The 23,175-nt window shown below is 46.3% G+C and overlaps 1 protein-coding gene across 1 annotated transcript in view; it reads left to right on the forward strand.

The window, feature by feature from the left end:
* LOC126175844 (neprilysin-1-like) overlaps window positions 1-23,175 on the forward strand; it is a 664,937-nt gene that overhangs the window by 528,019 nt on the left and 113,743 nt on the right. Inside the window, exons 5-6 of the mRNA XM_049922848.1 lie at window positions 3,497-3,702; window positions 12,461-12,640. Coding sequence (XP_049778805.1) covers window positions 3,497-3,702; window positions 12,461-12,640 — 386 coding nt within the window. The remainder of the gene's footprint in view (window positions 1-3,496; window positions 3,703-12,460; window positions 12,641-23,175) is intronic.

Here is a 23,175-nt window from a genome sequence, read left to right on the forward strand (position 1 = left end):
TTGTGTCATACGTCTGTACGCGAGATTTCCACACTCCTAAATATCCCTAGGTCCATTGTTTTAGGTGTGATAGTGAAGTGGAAACGTGAAGGGACACGTACAACACAAAGGCGTAGAGGCCGACCTCGTCTGTTGACTGATAGACCACCGACATTTGAAGAGGGTCGTAATGTGTAAAAGGCACACACCTATCCAGACCATCACACAGGAATTACAAACTGCATCAGGATCCACAGCAAGTACTATGATAGTTAGGGGGAGGTGAGAAAACTTGGATTTCATGATCGAGTGATTCCTCATAAGCCACACATCACGCTGGTAATTGCCAAACGACACCTCGCTCGGTGTAAGGATCGTAAACATTGGACGATTGAACAGTGGAAAAACGTTGTGTGGAGTGACGTATCTCGGTACACATTGTGGCGATGCGATGGCAGGGTGTGGATATGGCGAATGTACGGTGAACGTCATCTGCAAGCGTGTATAGTCTCAACAGTAAAATTCGGAGACGATGGTGTTATGGTGTGATCGCGTTTTTCATGTAGGGGGATGGCACCAATTGTTGTTTTGCGTGGTACTATCATAGCACAGGCCTATATTGATGTTTTAAGCACCTTCTTGCTTCGCACTGTTGAAGAGCAGTTCGGGGATGGCGATTGCATCTTTCAACACGATCGAGCACCTGTTCATAATGCACGGCCTGTAGCGGAGTGGTTACACGACAATAACATCCCTGTAATGGACTGGCCTGCACAGAGTCCGGACCTGAATCCTATAGAACACCTTTGGGATGTTTTGGAACGTTGGCTTCCTGCCAGACCTCACCGACCGACATCGATAACTCTCCTCAGAGCAGCACTACGTGAAGAATGGACTGCCATTCCCCAAGAAACCTTCCCGCAACTGATTGAAAATATGGCTGCGAGAGTGGAAGCCGTCATCAAGTCTGAGGGTGGGCCAACACCATACTGAATTCCAGAATTACAGATGAAGGGCGTCAGGAACCTGTAAATTTTTTTTAGCCATGTGTCCGTATACTTTTGATCGCATTGTGTATAAGAGGACTTAGGCAAAATTCCCAATTCGTGTGAGGAATGGCAGTTAGCCCAAAGTGTGTAAAAATGTAAGTTAACACGGATGAGTTGGAAGATCACACCTGTAATGTTCGGATACAGTATTACTAGTGTCCTGTTTGACACAATAAAGCCGTTTAAATATGTGGGCATAACGTTGTAAAGCGATATGAGTTGGAACGAGTATGTGAGAACTTTGGTAGGCAAGGCGAATGGTCTACTTCGGTTTATTGGGAGAATTTTAGGAAAGAGTGGTTCCCCTGTAAAGGAGATCGCATATAGGACGCTGGTGCAATCTATTCTTGAGTACTGCTCGAGTGTTTGGGATCCGCACCAGGTCGGATTGACGGAAGACATCTACGCAATTCAGAGGCGGGCTTCTCGATTTGTTACCGGTAGGTTCGAACAACACGTAACTGTTACGGAGATGCTTCCGGAATTCAAATGGGAATCCCTGAAGGGAAGGTGAAGCTCTCATCGAGGGACACTATTGACAAAATTTAGAGAACCGGCACTTGAAGCTGACTGACGAAAGATTCTACCGCTGCCAACATACATTACGCGTAAGGGGCCACGAAGTTAAGATACGAGAAATTAGGGGTCATACGGAAGCAGTTGTTTTTCCTTCTCTCTATTTGCCAGTGGAACTGGAAAGGAAATAATGAGTAGTTGTACAGGGTGTCCTCCACCACGCACCGTACGGTGGCTTGCGGAGTATCTGTGTAGATGTGGGTATAGAAGATGTAGATGTGGGAGCACAAAGTCGGCAAAATAAGAAATAACGTCAAATGTCAGCTCATTTATACTTTATTTTCTTTTAAACAACTTTTTGTCGGATACAAGGATTTTGCGATTGATGTTGTATTAATGTACTCTCATGCTCATAAATTAAGGATAATTTCAGAATGTGGTGCCACACAACGTGGCACTACACAAAACTGGCGCTAATAGCACAGGAACACACACGACACAGATCTGTAAGTCCACAGTATTGGTGATAAGTTGAGAAAACCGTCAAGAAACACATGTGCTACAAAACGCCACTGTTTCCTGCGCATGTACCCCGACATCAATATGGGATATGATCACCATGCACACGTACACAAGCGGCACAACGGGTTGGCATACTCTGGACCAGGTGGTCGAGCAGCTGCAGGGGTGGAGCCTGCCATTCTTGCGCCAGTGCCTGTCAGAGCTCCTGAAGTGTCGTAGGGGTTTGGAGACGTGCAGCGATACGTCGACTGAGAGCATCCCAGACGTGCTCGATTGGGTTTAGGTCTGGAGGACAGGCAGGCCACTCCATTCGCCTGATATCTTCTGTTTCAAGGTACTCCTCCACGACGGCAGCTCGGTGGAGCCGTGCGTTATCATCCATCAGGAGGAAGGTGGGACCCACTGCACCCACAGGCTGGTGCAAAATGACGTCCCGATACACCTGACCGGTTACAGTTCCTCTTTGAAAGACTCGCAGGGGTGTACGTGCACCATTCATAATCTCACCCCACACCATCAAACCACGACCTCCATACAGGTCCCTTTCAAGGACATTAAGGGGTTGGTATCTGGTTCCTGGTTCACGCCGGTTTAAAACCCGGCGAGAATCACTGTTCAGACTATATCTGGACTCGTCCGTGAGCATAACCTGGGACCACTGTTCCAATGACCGTGTACTGTGTTCTCAACACCAGGCTTTAGGGGCTCTCCTGTGACCATTGGTCAGTGGAGTACATCTTGCAGGCCTCCGGGTGAATAACCCATGTCTGTTCAGTCGTCTGTAGACTGTGTGTCTGGATACAGCTGTTCCAGTGGCTGTGGTAAGGTCCCGAGCAAGGCTACTTGCGCCGTCTGCGGGCACTGATGGTGAGACATCGGTCTTCTTGTGGTGTTGTACACTGTGTACGTCCCGTACTGTAGCGCCAGGACACGTTTCCTGTCTGCTGGAATCGTTGCCACAATCTTGAGATCACACTTTGTGGCACACGGAGGGGCCGTCGTACGACCTGCTGTGTTTGACCAGCCTCCAGTCGCCCTAGTATTCTACCCCTCATAACGTCATGGATATGTGTTCTTTGAGCCATTTTCAACACAAAGTCACCATTAGCACGTCTGAAAACGTCTGCACACTTACTCGCTGCACCGTACTCTGACATGCACCAACACACCTCTGTGTATGTGGACTGCTGCCAGCGCCACCCTGCGACGACCGCAGGTCAAATGAACCGCATGGTCATTCCCTGAGGTGATTTAAACCCGCAAACCTCCCACCAGAGCGTTGTTTCACCATGTGTCAGCATTATCCTTAATTTATGAGCACGAGTGTATGATGTGTAGTAAATAGTGCAGCTCTAGAAGCGTTTGCTGGTCGGTGCGGGTGGCAGTGGTGTGTGGGACTGAAGCGCGTGGTGGCGGCGGCGGTGTTGCAGAGCAGATCCGACGTCTGGGGGACGAGCCGCTGCGCGGGGTGCTGCGCGCGCTGGGCGGCTGGCCCGTCACCGACGAGCAGTGGGCGCCGCCCGCCTTCAGCGTCGAGGTGCTGCTGGGCCGCCTCCGCGGAGAGTACAACGAGGGCGTCCTCATCGAGCAGTGGGTCGGCCCCGACGACAAGAACTCCTCCGTCAACATCCTGCAGGTACTCACTCACTCACTGGCGGCGCTCCGACACTGAGGTGACGAAAATCGTCAGATACCTCGTAACATCGCGTCGGACCTCCTTTTGCCCGCAGTACTGCAGGAACAGACGTGGCGTGAGTTCAGCAAGTATCTTCAGAAATACCTAGCTATGCTGCCCCCCCCCCCCCTTTTTTTTCTCTTGTATGTCCATTTTTGTGATTGGAGATCTGGGAGACTTTGGCGCCTCACTCATGTAAGAATATGAAACACCTGTGGTTATGATGTCATTTATTGTACGGCTACCAGTTTCGGTACTTTTTTGCACCATCTTCAGGCCTGAGCAGATACTCAAAGGGTTAACACCATCCGTATACACGATGCATGGGTGGCCAACATCTACAAGTTGTTTTCGCAGACTACCTGTAACCGCGATGTTGTTTCTCCTACCATCAACTATCAACTCTCATACATGCTGCCTCTGTAGCCGTCCATAAATGTGAAAGTGTTGCAGGTACACAATTTTGCTCACGAACTGATCACTCAATTATGTCCCACCAATATCCGTTGGAACTCGTTTCGGACGATCTGGGTGCCCAGATCATTCCCTCGAATTGTCCAGAAAGTTATTCAAACAAATCGCGAGCAGTTGTGGGCCAGTCAGATGTTTCGAAACATGAAATCCATGAATAGCTGCAGATGGTTTCGAAATATCCGAACATAACCATATTCAATCATTGAAATGAAATGAAGTGATCGTATGGCATTGTTGGCCGGGAGGCTCCATGCGGGGAAGTTTGGTCGCCGTATTGCAAGTCCATTTTAGTTGACGCCAGTTCGGTGACTTGCGAGTCAATGGTGATGAAATGATGATGAGGGACACACAAAAAAACACCCAGTCATCATGAGAAAATCACTGACCCCACCGCAAGACCACGAGCTGCGGAGATCCAATCAATAATCGGTTCCGTTGGACCAGAGTCCCCAGTCCTTTTCATGTAAAAACAGTCCATATCATTATTTAGCCACCACCAACTTGCACAGTGCCTTATTCACAACTTGAATCAATGGCTTCGTGGCGTCTGCGCCACACTCGAATCCTGCCTCTTACCAACTGAAATAGTAACTCATCTGACCATGCAACGGGTTTCCGGTAGTCTAGGGTCCAACCGACATGGTCACGAGCGCAGGAGAGGTGCTGTAGGCGATGTTAGCAAATGCACTCGCGTCGATCGTCCGCCAAATTTCGCCGCACTGTCCTAACGGATACGTTCATCGTTCGTACCACATTCATTTCTGCGGTTACTTTACGCAGTTTTGCTTGTTTATTGGCACTGTCAACCCCGCGCAAACGTCGCTGCTCTCGGTCCCTAATTGAAGGCCGGCGGCTACCGCGTTGACTATCATGAGCGGTAATTCCGGGATTTTGTTCTTCTCGGCACACTCTTGACACTGCATATCCTGTATAACTTAATTCGCTAAACATTTTCGAAATGGAATATTCCATGCGCGTAGCTCCAGCTACCACTCCGCGTCTCAGTAGCCTTAATCACGTCGGAAGCCTTTCTACATGAATCACCTGACTACAAATAACAGCGCCGCCAATGCACTGCCCTTTTATACCTTGTGTACCCGATACTACCGCCATCTGTAAATCCGGATATCGCTGTCCCACTACTTTTGTGAGCTCAGTGTATGACGGCATAAACTCTGCTGGGGTCCCTTTCATTGAAGTGTCTCAATCTTTGTGGAGTAATTATAGCTCGATCTTCATCAAGAGTCCAAATTAGAGAAGTTAGTGATGTTGGATTTTCGGTCTGGAACGTAGCAGACGTTCTAACTCTTCCCAAAGGTGTTCCACTAGGTTCAGATCGGGACTTTGCACAGAACAAGCCTTCGACTCAGTATGGCATAGAGGGCTACTCTACAAGTTGTACACACAAGGGTACCCCGGGAACATAGTTCAGCAGATCAAGACCTATCTCACAGAAAAACTTTCTCTGTCAAAGTAGAAACTGCCACCTCCACCAAGAGGCGTATTCGTGCTGGGGTGCCACAGGGATCGGTCCTGGGGTCCGTTTTGTACAGTCTGTTCACTGCGGACACACCAGTGGCCCCCTGGTGCACACCGCACAGTACGCAGATGACACAGCCTTCTACACACGAAATGCAGACAAGGACCTGGTCATCCGTAGCCTATAAAGGGCTTTAGATGACACAGAAACTTGGGCCTGTCGCTGGCGCATCACCATCAACTCTGAAAATACGCAAGCTATCCTGATCACCCGGAGGCTCGGAAGGCACGGACCTGCTCAACGTCCCCCCCCCCCCCCCCTCCAACTTCACCTACACGGAACCCAACTCCCCTGGCGCAGAACCGCCAAGTACCTTGGCGTAACCTTGGACTCTTGTCTTACGTGGAAACCCCACGTAGACGAGGTCCACAGGAAGTTCTGTGCCAGAATGTCCATCCTATACCCAGTCCTCATCTCAACCGGCTTCCTTCCCTGCTCTGTAGGAGTCAATGTTTATCAGGCCCTGATACGGCCAGTAATGGAGTATGCGTGCACTGTCTGGGGATACGCGGCGAAGCAGCACCTGGACAAATTCCAGAGGCTACAGAACCGCGAACTCAGGACGGCAGTGCATCTACCCATCGGATTCCCTACCGATGATCTGCACGTCGCAGCTGAAACCCCACTCTTGAAAGAGCGTTTCCAAGATCTGGCAAGGGCCTTCTTTGAAAGATCTTCCAGATCAGGAATAGTCCTCCTCCACTCCCTAGGTCGGTGTCTGTCAGTAGTGGTTTATCTTGTAGTGAAGTCGAAGTAGATACTCAGTGCGAATTGGTATGGGTGGAGGTTATACTTAACAGCCGAACTAAGTTAATAATTGGGTCCTTCTACCGACCCCCAGACTCCGATGATACAGTTGCTGAACAGTTCAGAGAAAATTTGAGTCTCGTAACAAATAAATACCGCACTCATACGGTTATAGTTGGTGGGGACTTCAACCTTCCCTCGATATGTTGGCAAAAATACTTGTTCAAAACCGGTGGTAGGCATAAAACATCTTCCGAGATTGTCCTAAATCCTTTCTCCGAAAGCGGGCCGGTGTGGCCGAGCGGTTCTAGGCATTTCAGTCTGGAACCGCGTGACCGCTACGGTCGCAGGTTCGAATCCTGCCTCGGCCATGGATGTGTGTGACGTCCTTAGGTTAGTTAGGTTTAAGTAGTTCTAAGTTCTAGGGGACTGATGACCATAGATGTTAAGTCCCATAGTGCTCAGAGCCATTTTTTTTAGCTTTCTCCGAAAATTATTTCGAGCATTTAGTCCACGAACCCACGCAAATTGTAAATGGTTGCGAAAACACACTTGACCTCTTAGCCACAAACAATCCAGAGCTAATAGAGAGCATGCGAAGTTCAGAAAAACGCGAAATCCCGAAGATTGGCTAAAATTTACAGACGCGCGAAATTTGGCACGGTTCTCAATGCGTTTTGCCTTTAATAGGTTCCACAACGAAACATTGTCTCGAAATTTGGTATAAAATCCGAAGAAATTCTGGTCGTATGTAAAGTACACAAGCGGAAAGACGTAATCAATACCTTCGGAGTTACTGAACGCAGTTTTCCGAAATTCCTTCACCAGGGAAGACGAATGGAATATTCCAGAATTTGAAACACAAACAGCTGCTAGCATGAGTTTCTTAGAAGTAGATACCTTAGGGTTTGCGAAGCAACTCAAATCGCTTGATAAGGGCATGTCTTCAGGTCCAAATTGTATACCGATTAGGTTTCTTTCAGATTACGCTGATACAATAGCTCCCTACTCAGTAATCAATACAACCGCTCGCTCAACGATAGATCTGTACCTACAGATTGGAAAATTGCGCAGGTCGCACCAGTGTTTAAGAAGGGTAGTAGGAGTAATCCATCGAACTACAGACCTACATCATTGACGTCGGTTTGCAGTAGGGTTTTGGAACATATACTGTATTCAAACATTATGAATCACCTCGAAGGGAACGATCTATTGATACGTAATCAGCATGGTTTCAGAAAACATCGTTCTTGTGCAACGCAGCTAGCTCTTTAGTCGCACGAAGTAATGGCCGCTATCGACAGGGGATCTGAAGTTGATTCCTTATTTCTGGATTTCCGGAAGGCTTTTGACACCGTTCCTCACAAGCGACTTCTAATCAAGCTGCAGGCCTATAAGGTATCGTCTCAGTTGTGCAACTGTATTCGTGATTTCCTGTCAGGAAGGTCGCAGTTCGTAGTAATAGACGGAAAATCATCGAGTAAAACTGAAGTGAATCAGGTGTTCTCCAGGGAAGCGTCCTGGGACCTCTGCTGTTCCTGATCTATATAAATGACCTGGGTGACAATCTGAGCACTTCTCTTAGGATGTTCGCAGATGATGCTGTAATTTACCGTCTAGTAAGGTCATCCGAAGACCAGTATCAGTTGCAAAGCGATTTAGAAAAGGTTGCTGTATGGTGTGGCAGGTGGCATTGACGCTAAATAACGAAAAGTGTGAGGTGATCCACATGAGTTCCAAAAGAAATCTGTTGGAATTCGATTACTCGATAAATAGTACAATTCTAATTGCTGTCAATTCATCTAAGTACCTGGGTGTTAAAATTACGAACAACTTCAGTTGGAAAGACCACGTAGATAATATTGTGGGGAAGGCGAGCCAAAGGTTGCGTTTCATTGGCAGGACACTTAGAAGATGCAACAAGTCCACTAAAGAGACAGCTTACACTACACTCGTTCGTCGTCTGTTAGAATATTGCTGCGCGGTGTGGGATCCTTACCAGGTGGAATTGACGGAGGACATCGAAAGGGTGCAAAAAAAAGGGCAGCTCGTTTTGCATTTTCGCGTAATAGGGGAGAGAGTGTGACAGATATGATACGCGAGTTGGGATGGAAGCCATTAAAGCAAAGACGTTTTTCGTCGCGGCGAGATCTATTTACGAAATTTCAGTCACCAAATTTCTGTTCTGAATGCGAAAATATTTTGTTGAGCCCAACCTACATAGGTAGGAATGATCATCAAAATAAAATAAGAGAAATCAGAGCTCGAACAGAAAGGTTTAGGTGTTCGTTTTTCCCGCGCGCTGTTCGCGAGTGGAATGGTAGAGAGATAGTATGATTGTGGTTCGATGAATCCTCTGCCAAGCACTTAAATGTGAATTGCAGAGTAATCATGTAGATGTAGATGTAGATGTAGATGACATGTCCCGCGACAAGCACAAACGCCCAATGACGATCTTCGACGACTAAGTGGAAGAGAAAATCCTTATATCCAATTCCTAAACCTCCTCCCTCCCCCATAATATCAATCATTTCGCCAACCTCAGGCAAGCACCAGACACACACAGAACCATCATCACATCTCGCAGACACCCAGAAATTACAGAAATAACCACACACACAAGTACACAGTGGAGTAAAAGCAGAAAGGCTACAAATTCCCCTACACACTTCCCCAAAGAGGGGAAAGTATTAGATGAGAGCGAGAGTTTGGACAGGACAGTCCATTTGAGCAATGCTGTTGTCCACAGACAATTGTCTCAAAGATACTGCTTTATGACAGGGTGCACTGCCATGCTGATACAATCATCGTCCCTGAAATGTTCCACAACTTTCTGCAATTCAATCTTGTGTGATGTAATGGGATTGTGGCTGGTCGAAGACTTGAAGACTGCCGTGGATTTAGTTAATAATTTTATAGGTGCCTTATTGCCACCATCTTCAGGCTCCTGTACAAATCTACAACATCATCAAGTTTACGATAGAAATCTAACCCGTTGAGCAACAGCAATTGTTATTATTTAAAATAAGTTTGACGTACATATGCAGTAATAGAAACTATAAAAAAGAGCCACACACCATTACAGAGCCTCCACCAGCTTGAACAGTCCCCTGCTAAGACGCAGGATCCATGGATTCACGAGGTTGTCTCCATAACCGTATACGTTCATCCGCTCAATACAATATGAAATGAGACTCGTCCTACCATGCAACACGTACCAGTCATCTACAGTCCAATGTCGGTGTTGACGGGCCTAGGCGAGGCGTAAATCTTTGTGTCGTGCAGTCATCAAGCGTACACGAGTCAAGCTTCCGCTCCGAAAGCCCATATCGATGATGCTTCGTCTAATAGCTCGCTCGCTGACACTTGCTGATGGCCCAGCATTGAAATCTGCCGCAGTTTGCGGAAGGATTGCATTTCTGTCACGCTGAACGATTCTCTTCAGTCGTCGTTGTTCCCGTTCTTGCAGGATCTTTTTCCGGTCGCAGCGATGTCGGAGATTTGATGTTTTACCTGATTCCTAATATTCAAGGTACACTCGTGAAATGTTCCTACGGGAAAAATCCCCACTTCATCGCTTTTTCTGATATGGTGTGTCCCACCGCTCGAGCGCCGACTATAACACCACGTTCAGACTCAATTAAGTCTTGATAACGTGGCATTGTAGCAGCAGTAACCGATCTAACTGCACCTGACGCTAGCTGTCTTATAAAGGCGTTGCCAACTGCAGCGCCGTATTCTGTCTGTTTACGTATCTCTGTATTTGAATACGCATGCCTATACCAGTTTCTTTGGCGCTTCAATGTACATTTTGTGTATGCGATACTACCGCCATCTGTATATGTGCGTATCCCCATCCTAATTAATTTTTGCCTCAGTGTGTGTTACAAATACGGCTTTAAATAAAATGGTGAGACAATGGAAATTTATTTATTTAATCGTATGGTGATTTTATACAATATACAGTCGACATAAGGCAAATGATTTTATGCAATATACATATAAGACAAGATTAAACCTTAAAGCCCGTGTTTTTCAACCAGCTAATTAAGCTGAGTGTGAGAGTGAACAAGTCATCGGGACTTCCAGGGTATGAATGAAGTGGGCAGCATTGGACTAAATGTTCAATTGTCTGCTCTTCTTGATTACATTCACACATTGGTGAACTGATCCAGCCCCATTTGTACCTGAAGTAGCTAGTAGCTACAACAACCATGTCCAGTCCTTAACCTGTTGAGGCGGCACCGAAGTTTCCTCGGTAGGTCAAAACCTTTTGGCTTCTTTGTGGGATCAAGGTGATGGGCTCTTGTTCTGAATGTTTTTGTTGACCATTCATACTTCCAGTTTTCATTCAGATCAAAACTATCCGCGATGAGTTGTCCTGCAGTAATACTTGCTGGTCTTCTTGATCGCAATCGTTGCTGCGGCGGATGACAGAATTCCTGGTGCAGTGGTAGAGAAGGTGATGCAGAGATTTTCTTGGCCTCCCTCAGCAGAGCTTGTTTCCGCCTTAAATGAAGTGGAGGGATGTGACTCAGTACAGGTAACCAGTGGCATGGGATTGATTTTATGGAACCATTAATGCAGCGCATTGTGTCGCTAAGTTTTGTGTCTACCTTCTTCACATGTACACTTTCCAACCAGACAGGTGCACAGTACTCGGCAGCAGAGTACACAAGACTGATGCCAGTTAAACGCAGGCAGTCAGCAGAGGTTCCCCAGATGGTACCACTGAGCTTATGTAGTATGTTGTTCCTTGCAGCAACTTTATGGGAAAGCTTGGTGATGTGCTCTTTGTAGCTCAGGGTTCTATCTACAGTGATTCCGAGATATTTTGGGAAAGGATTGTACCTCAACGTTTGTCCATTGAGCAGAACTCTTGGTTTGTAGTTCGCAGCACGATTCGCTAGATGGAAACAAGTTAATTCGGTTTTTGATGTGCTTGGGATCAGTCTCCAGGTCTTAAAGAAAGCTGACATCTTCTCCAGATCCTCCGTAAGAATTCGTTCACCATCTTCGAAATTACTGCTCTGTGCTACCAGTGCAATGTCATCAGCATAGATGAATTTAGCTGATATTGTGGTTAGTAAATCATTAATGTATAAATTGAATAGTGATGGGGCTAAATCAGATCCCTGTGGTAGTCCATTATTTAGTTTCCGTTTGTGGCTTTTAGAGCTGCCTACAAACACTTCAAATTGCCTTTCACAAAGCATTCTGGATATTAGATCCACAATTTCTCGACTTGGTACAACTTGCAGTAGCTTGTAGATCAGTCCCTGTCGCCAGACAGCGTCATACCTGGCTGCCAGGTCAATGAAGACAGCTGTTGATTTCAGATGGCCTTGAAAATCTGCTGCAGTATGGGTAGTCAGGGCAAGAACTTGAGCGGTGCAGCTGCGTCCTTGCCTGAAGCCAGGTTGTTCAGGAGGGGCAGCAGCCTCGATGAATGGTGCTATTCTGGTTAGGAGGACTCGTTCCAAAAGTTTGAATATACAACTGAGCAGTGCTATAGGGCGGTAGCTTTCTGGGCTGTCTTCAGGCGGAGGTTCGAGTCCTCCCTCGGGCATAAGTGTGTGTTTGTCCTTAGGATAATTTAGATTAAGTAGTGTGTAAGCTTGGGGACTGATGACCTTTGCAGTTAAGTCCCATAAGATTTCACACACACTTTTTTTGCAGGCTTGCCAGGTTTGAGAGTGGCTATAACTTTCGACAGTTTGAATTGTCTGGGAAGTTTGTTCTCTTTGAGTCACTCCCGTACGTATAACCTAAATTACCGTACACGTGACCCCTGGGTGGTGCTAAACGGGCAACAGTGTCATAGGTGATATACAATGGAAATGAAAACGACTGAAAACTGAGAAGACAGTTGTTGTGACCGAAGTTGCATAAAAGACTAACGCTTAGTTTTCGTGAGCGTGTTTCCAGAGAAAAGTGTGGACTGTGTGCTGTGTGCAGCTGGACCAGATGACGCTGGCGCTGCCGAGCCGCGACTACTACCTGAAGGCGAGCTCGGAGGGCGACCTGCGCGCCTACCACCGCTACATGACCGAGGTGGCCCTCCTGCTGGGCGCCAACGCCAGCCGCGCCGCCACCGAGCTGCAGAGCGTCATCGACTTCGAGCGCCGCCTCGCCAACGTCAGTACCAGTTCCATAAAACAAATTATCTTCTTTGGAAAGAATGTTTCAGTGTATATGTTTATGTTGTTGTTGTGGTCTTCAGTCCTGAGACCGGTTTGATGCAGCTCTCAAAGCTACTCTATCCTGTGCAAGCTTCTTCATCTCCCAGTACCTACTGCAACCTACATCTTTCTGAAACTGCTTAGTGTATTCATCTCTTGGTCTCCCTATACGATTTTTACCCTCCACGCTGCCCTCCAATACTAAATTGGTGATCCCTTGATGCCTCAGAACATGTCCTACCAACCGATCCCTTCTTCTAGTCAAGTTGTGCCACAAACTTCTCTTCTCCCCAATTCTGTTCAATACCTCCTCATTAGTTATGTGATCTACCCATCTAATCTTCAGCATTCTTCTGTAGCACCACATTTCAAAAGCTTCTATTCTCTTTTTGTCCAAACTATTTATCGTCCATGTTTCACTTCCATACATGCCTACACTCCATACAAATACTTTCAGAAACGATTTCCTGACACTTAAATCTACACTCGATGTTAACAAATTTCTGTTCTTCAGAAACGCTTCCCTTGCCATTGCCAGTTTACATTTTATATCCTCTCTACTTCGACCATCATCAGTTATTTTGCTCCCCAAATAGCAAAACTCCTTTACTACTTTAAGTGTCTCATTTCCTAATCTAATTCCCTCAGCATCACCCGACTTAATTCGACTACACTCCATTATCCTCGTTTTGCTTTTGTTGATGTTCATCTTATAAATAATAATTTTGGTTGTAGCAATTGTAATGGAAAATGACTGTTCGCTTCTGATAATTAACACTGCCACCACCCTACAAGGCCTGCATTAACCTATAATACAGTGTGTCCACTTGAAACGTCTCTAATTATCAAATGCAATTTTAAAAACTTTGTGACATAGATACTTGTGGTTTGTGCCCTCATGTAAAGTAACTCTAAAACTTTTGTACAAAAAACACAGGCCTGCAAAAAAATATTTTTTGGAAGTTGTTTGAAACTTGATAACTCACTTTTATGTACTGGGTGATCAAAAAGTCAGTATAAATTTGAAAACTGAATAAATCACGGGATAATGTAGATAGAGAGGTACAAATTGACACACATGCTTGGAATGACGTGGGGTTTTATTAGAACCAAAAAAAATACGAAAGTTCAAAAAATGTTCGACAGATGGCGCTTCATCTGATCACAATAGCAATAATTAGCATAACAAAGTAAAACAAACCAAAGATGATGTTCTTTACAGGAAATGGTCAATATGTCCACCATCATTCCTAAACGATAGTTGTAGTCGAGCAATAATATTGTGAACAGCACTGTAAAGCATATCCGGAGTTATGGTGAGGCATTGGCGTCGGATCTTGTCTTTCAGCATCGCTGGAGATGTCGGTCGATTACGATACACTTGCGACTTCAGGTAACCCCAAAGCCGATAATCGCACGGACTGAGGTCTGGGGACCTGGGAGGCCAAGCATGACGAATGTGGCGGCTGAGCACACGATTACCAAACGACGCGCGCAACTGATCTTTCACGCGTCTAGCAATACTTTTTTTTTTTTTACTTATAAAACCCCATGTCATCCCAAGCATGTGCGTCAATTTTTACCTTTCTATCTACATTATTCCGCGGTTTATCAAGTTTTCAAATTTATATTGACTTTTTGATCACCCGGTACTTTTCAGCACTGATTTCAGAAATGCAATTCATATTTTTCTATCACGTCAGATTTTCTCACAAAAAGGGAGTATTTTTGGGTATAATAACAAAATTTAAGCAATTTATCACATTTTTTCCAACGTTATATAATTTTATTTATAAATCATGTTCTAAACTACATTTCCAGTATACTTTCATTTCTCTTTAAGCTCATAAGTCCTTTTCGCTTTCTGTCGAAGCTGTGGACTCGTTGAGGATCATCGCTTTTTATCACCCAGCAGTAGTCCGCTATCATGTTGACGTTCCATCTTCCTTAATATCTTCTTTCCATTTCTTTGATCTCTTGGTGGAATCTTTCGCCCTGCTCTTCACTTACATCACCAAGGCTTGCAGGGAAGTAGTCAAGATGTGAGTGGAGAAAATGAACTTTAACGCTTCAGAGCCATTGAGGAACAGGGCGAATGGCTGATTGAGTGTTAGGGTAAGAAATATCCTTTTTGTTTTTCAAATTGAAATCTCGAACGTTGCAAGAACAAAAATAGCAGTCATCACTATGATTTTTGGACTCACTACAAACCATTGGTATCCCAAAACGTAAGGACTGCTTTTGACGTTGAAACCATTGCCTCAGTTCTTCAACACACACTGAACAAACTTTGTGTGGGGCCCGGGGCTTATCTTGATCGCCTAACTTTATACCAAAACAGGCGAAATATACTTTTTCAATAAAATCGGAAGTGTTTCTTTGTTGCTTTTAACGGTATAGTTACCACAAATGTAGCAGAAGCACTCTGACGAGTTTATACATCCTCTGGCAGTCATTGTCCATAGTCCATAAAACAACTTCACAACATAGGAAAATACTCACTACTTTAAAGCACTAGTAACAACAACACGTGAACAGCACAGAGTGAAGAGGTACTGTGAACTGAAGGACAATAGCAGAAGCTCACTGCTTGGTGATGACGGGGGAAGGGGCAGCGTGAGAGACAGGCACTGACATGAAAATTCTGCTGGTTTCTCCTAATTACTCTTTATTTTACGTATGTCTAGTATAAAAACGGCTAAATAACAGTTTATGGAGATCCTAAAAACCAAAATTCAAAATCACCAGAGTGCTGAAATGTCGCAAAAAGCTAAAACTAGACAAGCAGTTGGCCGGCCGGGGTGGACGAGCGGTTCTAGGCGCTACAGTCTGGAACCGCGCGACCGCTACGGTCGCAGGTTCGAATCCTGCCTCGGGCATGGATGTGTGTGATGTCCTTAGGTTAGCCAGGTTTAAGTAGTTCTAAGTCCTAGGGGACTGATGACCTCAGAAGTTAAGTCCCATAGTGCTCAGAGCCATTTGAACCATTTTGACAAGCAGTTTGTGAAATAACGTTACGTGATCGAATTTTTTCACTATTTTTCCCGAAATCAGCGCTGAAAGCACTATAAAAGTCACTTAATAAATTTGAAAATTTTTATGTCGCAGACCTGTGTAAATTAATGCGCTTCTATGTGGGCTCCTTTCGTAAGCTGTAAAATGTCTGGACGATGCTCTATCTCAATCCCTGTGCGTTCCAGTATGTATGGGATGATGGACGTTACTGCATCCATAATTCTTAGGCGGAGGTCACCGAGGTCACGTACAGGCGGGAGATACACAATGTCTTCCACTTAACACCAGTGGAAGGAAAATGCAGAGACAGTTACGTCTGGAGATCGCGTGGCCGCTTTGGTGGTCCATCATGTGTTCCTCATCCCTATAGAAATGTTCGGTCCAGGAACTCAAGAACATGTAAACTTCAGTGCGGTAGTGCACCATCCTGTTCGAAGATCGCTTTCGTCTGAAGGCGAAGGAAATGAAGGACAGCGAGTTGCTCAAGCATGTGCAGAGAAACTGTTCCTGTTACTGTAAACACAGTCTTCGGCGGCCATAGTGCGACGTTTCGGCCACTGTTGCAAGTGACTTTCCTTAGCGCTTTGTGCTGAGCTGAGTCGAACAATTTTATACACTCCTGGAAATTGAAATAAGAACACCGTGAATTCATTGTCCCAGGAAGGGGAAACTTTATTGACACATTCCTGTGGTCAGATACATCACATGATCACACTGACAGAACCACAGGCACATAGACACAGGCAACAGAGCATGCACAATGTCGGCACTAGTACAGTGTATATCCACCTTTCGCAGCAATGCAGGCTGCTATTCTCCCATGGAGACGATCGTAGAGATGCTGGATGTAGTCCTGTGGAACGGCTTGCCATGCCATTTCCACCTGGCACCTCAGTTGGACCAGCGTTCGTGCTGGACGTGCAGACCACGTGAGACGACGCTTCATCCAGTCCCAAACATGCTCAATGGGGGACAGATCCGGAGATCTTGCTGGCCAGGGTAGTTGACTTACACCTTCTAGAGCACGTTGGGTGGCACGGGATACATGCGGACGTGCATTGTCCTGTTGGAACAGCAAGTTCCCTTGCCGGTCTAGGAATGGTAGAACGATGGGTTCGATGACGGTTTGGATGTACCGTGCACTATTCAGTGTCCCCTCGACGATCACCAGTGGTGTACGGCCAGTGTAGGAGATCGCTCCTCACACCATGATGCCGGGTGTTGGCCCTGTGTGCCTCGGTCGTATGCAGTCCTGATTGTGGCGCTCACCTGCACGGCGCCAAACACGCATACGACCATCATTGGCACCAAGGCAGAAGCGACTCTCATCGCTGAAGACGACACGTCTCCATTCGTCCCTCCATTCACGCCTGTCGCGACACCACTGGAGGCAGGCTGCAAGATGTTGGGGCGTGTGCGGAAGACGGCCTAACGGTGTGCGGGACCGTAGCCCAGCTTCATGGAGACGGTTGCGAATGGTCCTCGCCGATACCCCAGGAGCAACAGTGTCCCTAATTTGCTGGGAAGTGGCGGTGCGGTCCCCTAAGGCACTGCGTAGGATCCTACGGTCTTGGCGTGCATCCGTGCGTCGCTGCGGTCCGGTCCCAGGTCGACGGGCACGTGCACCTTCCGCCGACCACTGGCGACAACATCGATGTACTGTGGAGACCTCACGCCCCACGTGTTGAGCAATTCGGCGGTACGTCCACCCGGCCTCCCGCATGCCCACTATACGCCCTCGCTCAAAGTCCGTCAACTGCACATACGGTTCACGTCCACGCTGTCGCGGCATGCTACCAGTGTTAAAGACTGCGATGGAGCTCCGTATGCCACGGCAAACTGGCTGACACTGACGGCGGCGGTGCACAAATGCTGCGCAGCTAGCGCCATTCGACGGCCAAGACCGCGGTTCCTGGTGTGTCCGCTGTGCCGTGCGTGTGATCATTGCTTGTACAGCCCTCTCGCAGTGTCCGGAGCAAGTATGGTGGGTCTGACACACCGGTGTCAATGTGTTCTTTTTTCCATTTCCAGGAGTGTATATTGGCTATGCAGTCAGTAGCCCAGAAGAATTTTATTGACTGTTCCTGTTTTCTCGACGAAGAAAAATGACCCAACTATGCCACCTTTCGTCAACGCACTTCTAACATTCTCCTGTGCCCGAAAATCTTAGATGTTTTCCGAACCCCAGATGCGAATGATGTGCGACTAACCTTCCCACATGTGTGCAAGGTTCCTTCGTCAGTGAAAAACAGTATTTCGTAGACAGTTCAGGTTTTACCCGATCCAGTTCAGCATCTCAATAGCAAATTCGAGGCGAAGTCATTTCGCTTCAGTGATTGCACAATTTTACCTTTTAAGCTTCTGAGCGAAGTCTTTCATGCCGCAGCTTGTGAACTGTTGAGAGAGGGATGGTGAGCTCTTGAGAACCTTGTTGAACTGACTGTGCTGGGCGTGTTTGGAAAATCTCTCTGATATCTACCATTTTATCAAATGTGCGTTTGCTGCCAGAACATGACCGTCTGTTCACACTCGCTGTGGGTAGGAACTTGTCATAGCAAGACTTAATTGTCTTAACGTCTGGTGGCTCCTTTTGGTATTCACGTCGGAAATTTCTTTGGACTGCAATGGATGACTTCGTTTCCGCGTACCACACAACGCCTTGGGCCCTCTCTTGAGGTGCAGTCGTTTTCGGAAATCGCCTCAATCAAAACAAAAGGTACAGTTTGGAAAAAAAAATCTGTCCAAAATCTTTTAAATTTCTTTAACTGAAGCTGCAAACACTGAAGGTCTATGTCTCATACTCCTTTTTATTTTATTTTTTTATTGCATTAGTGCGGATTGCCTGTGCTACATTTCGTGCGATTCCTGTAATGTACAAATAACGAGAAACTCAGATGAGTTATAAGCAGGTCAACACTATAATAGGTTTAGGTATGTCACAATGACGGGTCTTTCAAACGACGAGGACTCATTGACAACTATTTCATCAGTTATGAACCTCCACGAAACAATCACCAAACTTAAAGTCAAAGACTAATGGAAAATGATACAATGAAGACTTTCATGGCCGGTGTTTACTTCAGTTAAAATTTCCGGACGTCCTTAGAGAGAAAACGGTAGCTGCAATTTCCATTTCATCTCTGAAGATAACTCTCGCAGATAGGAACGAAACATTAGTAAATATTTTTGTTCATCGACGACGGCCTCTCACCTCGAAATTGTTAGCTGTGGTAAAGCGAATTTTCTACAACCATCCTTCTCACTGAGCTAAACTTATTTATCATTGATTTTTTTAACACCGTGGCTGAGTATTATCTGATTTTTATTTGCATCAAAGCGGAACGAGTCACTTAATGAAATTTTCTCACTGAACTAAACTTACACCTCATGGATTTTTTTAGCACTGTGGCTGAGTATTATTTTATTTATAGCTACATCAAAGCAGAAACAAGTCACTGAGTGAAATTTTACTTTACAACTAGTTTCAGGTCATTTCAGATTAATTTTCAGATCAGAATGCAGAGGTTTACACCGTTATTGTCAATGCACCATACTGGATGGTAGAAGTTGCTTCACTACGGCAAAGGATAGTAAACAGTTTTAGCTGCCTCAGGAAATGGCTGGTTGACAAACCTACCCTAGCCAATCGGCATGAAATGCCCACCTTAAAGATCAGACTTTTGGAACGCACGTGTCTGAAGCGTAACGTTCAGTGCGATGGTCTGGTCGCTCTGAGATCCGTCTGTGTTCGTGTTCTCCCTACGACGCTGCACTTTTTTCTGAACACAGCTTATATACTATCTATTCAAAAATAGCCGGGTAGATATCAGTGAACGGAGCGCGTATACCGTTCGCCATTATGACAGCTTGAACTCTGCTGCGTATACTTTCGGTGAAGTGTGTAAATGTCTGTAGAGGAATGCCAGTTCAATGATCCGCAAGTGCCGAAACCAGAGACGTGATGTTGGACGCTGTAGCCTGTAGAGAATTCGACGTTCTAGTTCATCCCAAATATAGTCCATTCGGTTTAGGCGTAGGCTAGTCCATGCCGGGAACGTTATTATCCACAAACTATAGCCTCATATATACTGCTTTAGGACGGGATGCAGTCATGCTAATGCAGACAGACATCATCCCCAAACTATTCCTCTACTGTACGTAGTTCACAGTGCTGTAAAATAAGTTCAAATACTTCTGTATTTAATTTTTTCTTAAGCGCAATAAGGGAACTCCACTTTAACAACGAAAAAAAAAACATACTGTAACACTACCTCACACGTGCTTCAGAGCTGCCACAACATAATTATGATGGCAGGTAACGTTCTCCAGGCTTTCGTTAAACACAAACTTCTCCATCGGATTGCGGCAGGGTATACAGGGCGTATCAAAAAGGATGGTGCAGACTTACACGGCTGAAAGTACACAACAATACCCTACTGGCCATTAAAACTGCTACACCAAGAAGAAAAGCAGGTAATAAACGGGTATTCATTGGACACATATATATTATACTAGAACTGACATGTGATTACATTTTCACGCAATTTGGGTGCATAGATCCTGAGAAATCAGTACCCGGAACAACCACCTCTGGCCGTAATAACGGTCTTGATACGCCTGGGCATTGAGTCAAACAGAGGAGGAGGAGAGGAGGGAGGAGATTTAGTGTTTAACGTCCCGTCGACAACGAGGTCATTAGAGACGGAGCGCAAGCTCGGGTGAGGGAAGGATGGGGAAGGAAATCGGCCGTGCCCTTTCAAAGGATCCATCCCGGCATTTGCCTGAAGCGATTTAGGGAAATCACGGAAAACCTAAATCAGGATGGCCGGAGACGGGATTGAACCGTCGTCCTCCCGAATGCGAGTCCAGTGTGCTAACCACTGCGCCACCTCGCTCGGTGAGTCAAACAGAGCTTGGATGGCCTGTACAGGTACATCTGCCATGTAGCTTCAACACGATACCACAGTTCATCAAGAGTGGTGACTGGCGTATTGTGACGAGCAAGTTGCTCGGCCACCATTGACCAGACGTTTTCAATTGGTAAGGGATCTGGAGAATGTGCTGGCCAGGGCAGCAGTCGAACATTTTTTGTATCCAGAAAGGCCCGTACAGGACCTGCAACATGCGGTCGTGCATTATCCTGCTGAAATGTAGGGTTTCGAATGAAGGGTAGAGCCACGGGTCATAACACATCTGAAATGTAATGTCCACTGTTCAAAGTGCCGTCAATGCGAACAAGAGGTGGCCGAGACGTGTAAACAATGGCACCCCATACCAACACGCCGGGTGATACGCCAAGTGTGGCGATGTCGAATACACGCTTCCAATGTGCGTTCACCGCGATGTCGCCGAACACGGACGCGACCATCATGATGCTGTAAACAGAACCTGGATTCATCCGAAAAAATGACGTTTTGCCATTCGTGCACCCAGGTTCATCGTTGAGTACACCATCGCAGGCGCTCCTGTCTGTGATGTAGCGTCAAGGGTAACCGCAGCCATGGTCTCCGAGCTGATAGTCCATGCTGCTGCAAACGTAGTCGAACTGTGGCTGCACGATCCGTTACAGCCATGCGGATAAGATGCCTGTCATCTCGACTGCTAGTGATACGAGGCCGTTGGGATCCTGCACGGCGTTCCGTATTACCCTCCTCAACCCACCAATTCCATATTTTGCTAACAGTCATTGGATCTCGACCAACGCGAGCAGCAATGTTGCGATACGATAAACCGCAATCGCGATACGCTACAATCCCACCTTTATCAAAGTCGGAAACGTGATGATACGCATTTCTCCTCCTTGCACGATGCATTGCAACAACGTTTCACCAGGCAACGCCGGTCAACTGCTGTTTGTGTATGAGAAATCGGTTGGAAACTTTTCTCATGTCAGCACGTTGTAGGTGTCGCCACCGGTGCGAACCTTGTGTGAATGCTCTGAAAAGCTAATCATTTGCATATCACAGCATCTTCTTCCTGTCGGTTAAATTTCGCGTCTGTAGCACGTCATCGTTGTGGTGTAGCAATTTTAATGGCCAGTAGTGTTGAAGCACAAATGTCCCAATAAACACGTGGCCGCAAACGAGCCGCTTGCGAGATAATCAAGACAGTATGGTTCCAAGCCGCCACTGACGGCATTGGTTGTAACGTCGTCCGGTTTCCCCCTTGCGCAAATGCCGTTCACGAATCACCACATCAGCAACGTTTCTCACTGAATGTGTGGTTAGGTGTACTAGACGATCAACTCATTGGGCCACACATTCTTCCACCACAACTTCATGGACGGAGGTACCTTAGCTTTCTGCGGCGTCATCTTCCAGGAGGATGTTCCCCTTCAGCAACGTCAGAGTATGTGTACATGCTTGATGGAGCTCCGGCTCAATTTGCTGCTGGTGAAAGACGGCATCTAACGCGCATATACGGCCAAAGATGGATAGGTCGAGGCGGACCTGTACCTTGGCCTCCAAGATCACTTGATCTAAATCCTTTGAACTTTTTGTCTGGGGTCACGTCAAAAGCAAAGTGTACAGCACACCCGTTAAGACTGTTGAAGAACTGGAGCAGAGAGTTGTACATGCTTGTCAAGAATTCCGGAATGATCCAAGGGTTTTCGAAAGGATTCGAAATTCATTACAGAGACGGGCACAGTATTGCATCCAGATACAAGGAAAACACTTCGAACACCTCTTTAACAGGTACCCCATACGTGAAATGTGAACTAATTGCGATGCACAACCCAATAGTAAATTCTAAGTTTCAAATTAATGTGTACTAACTAGGGCGACGTTTACAATGACGTCAGTGGCGGCTTGGTACCATACAGTCATCATTATCTCGCAAGCGGCTCGTTTTGCGGACCAGTGTTTACTGGGACATTTGTGCTTCTATTATCGTGTACTTTTCGCCGTGTAAGTTTGCGTCATCCTTTCTGACACACCTGTAGAGCGATGTATCACTCCAAGTCACTCGTATCCGGTCACCTCAAGCACGGCTTAGCACTAACTATGGAAATATGTGGCTTATGAGGACCTCCTCCTGTTCTTTTTAACTCCCTACCCAGAATCATCGTGCTAGCTGTACCTGTGAAATCTTTGGAATTCACGAGTGATTCCTTCTGCTGGTGTCATGCGATTTTTATAACCACCGTCCGCAGTGTTTGATGGTCCTTGTCTGTCAGTATATGAGGTCTGTCTAATCTTTGTTTAACTATGGTTGTTCCTTTACGTTTTCGCATCATACTGGCAGACGACTTGGACAGCTTTACACTGAGGTCACAGAAGTCATGGGATATCTCCTAACGTCGTGTCGTACGTCCTTTTGCCCGGCGTAGAGCAGTTACTTGTCTTGCAAAGAACTCAACGAGTCGTTGGGAGTCTCCTGCGGAAATATTGTGCCATACTGCCTCTACAGCCGCCCATATTTGCGAAAGGATTGCTGTTACACGATTTTGTGCGCGAACTGACCTCTCGACCACGT

Source organism: Schistocerca cancellata, chromosome 3 (genome assembly GCF_023864275.1).
Source record: "Schistocerca cancellata isolate TAMUIC-IGC-003103 chromosome 3, iqSchCanc2.1, whole genome shotgun sequence".
Classification (NCBI taxonomy): domain Eukaryota; kingdom Metazoa; phylum Arthropoda; class Insecta; order Orthoptera; family Acrididae; genus Schistocerca; species Schistocerca cancellata.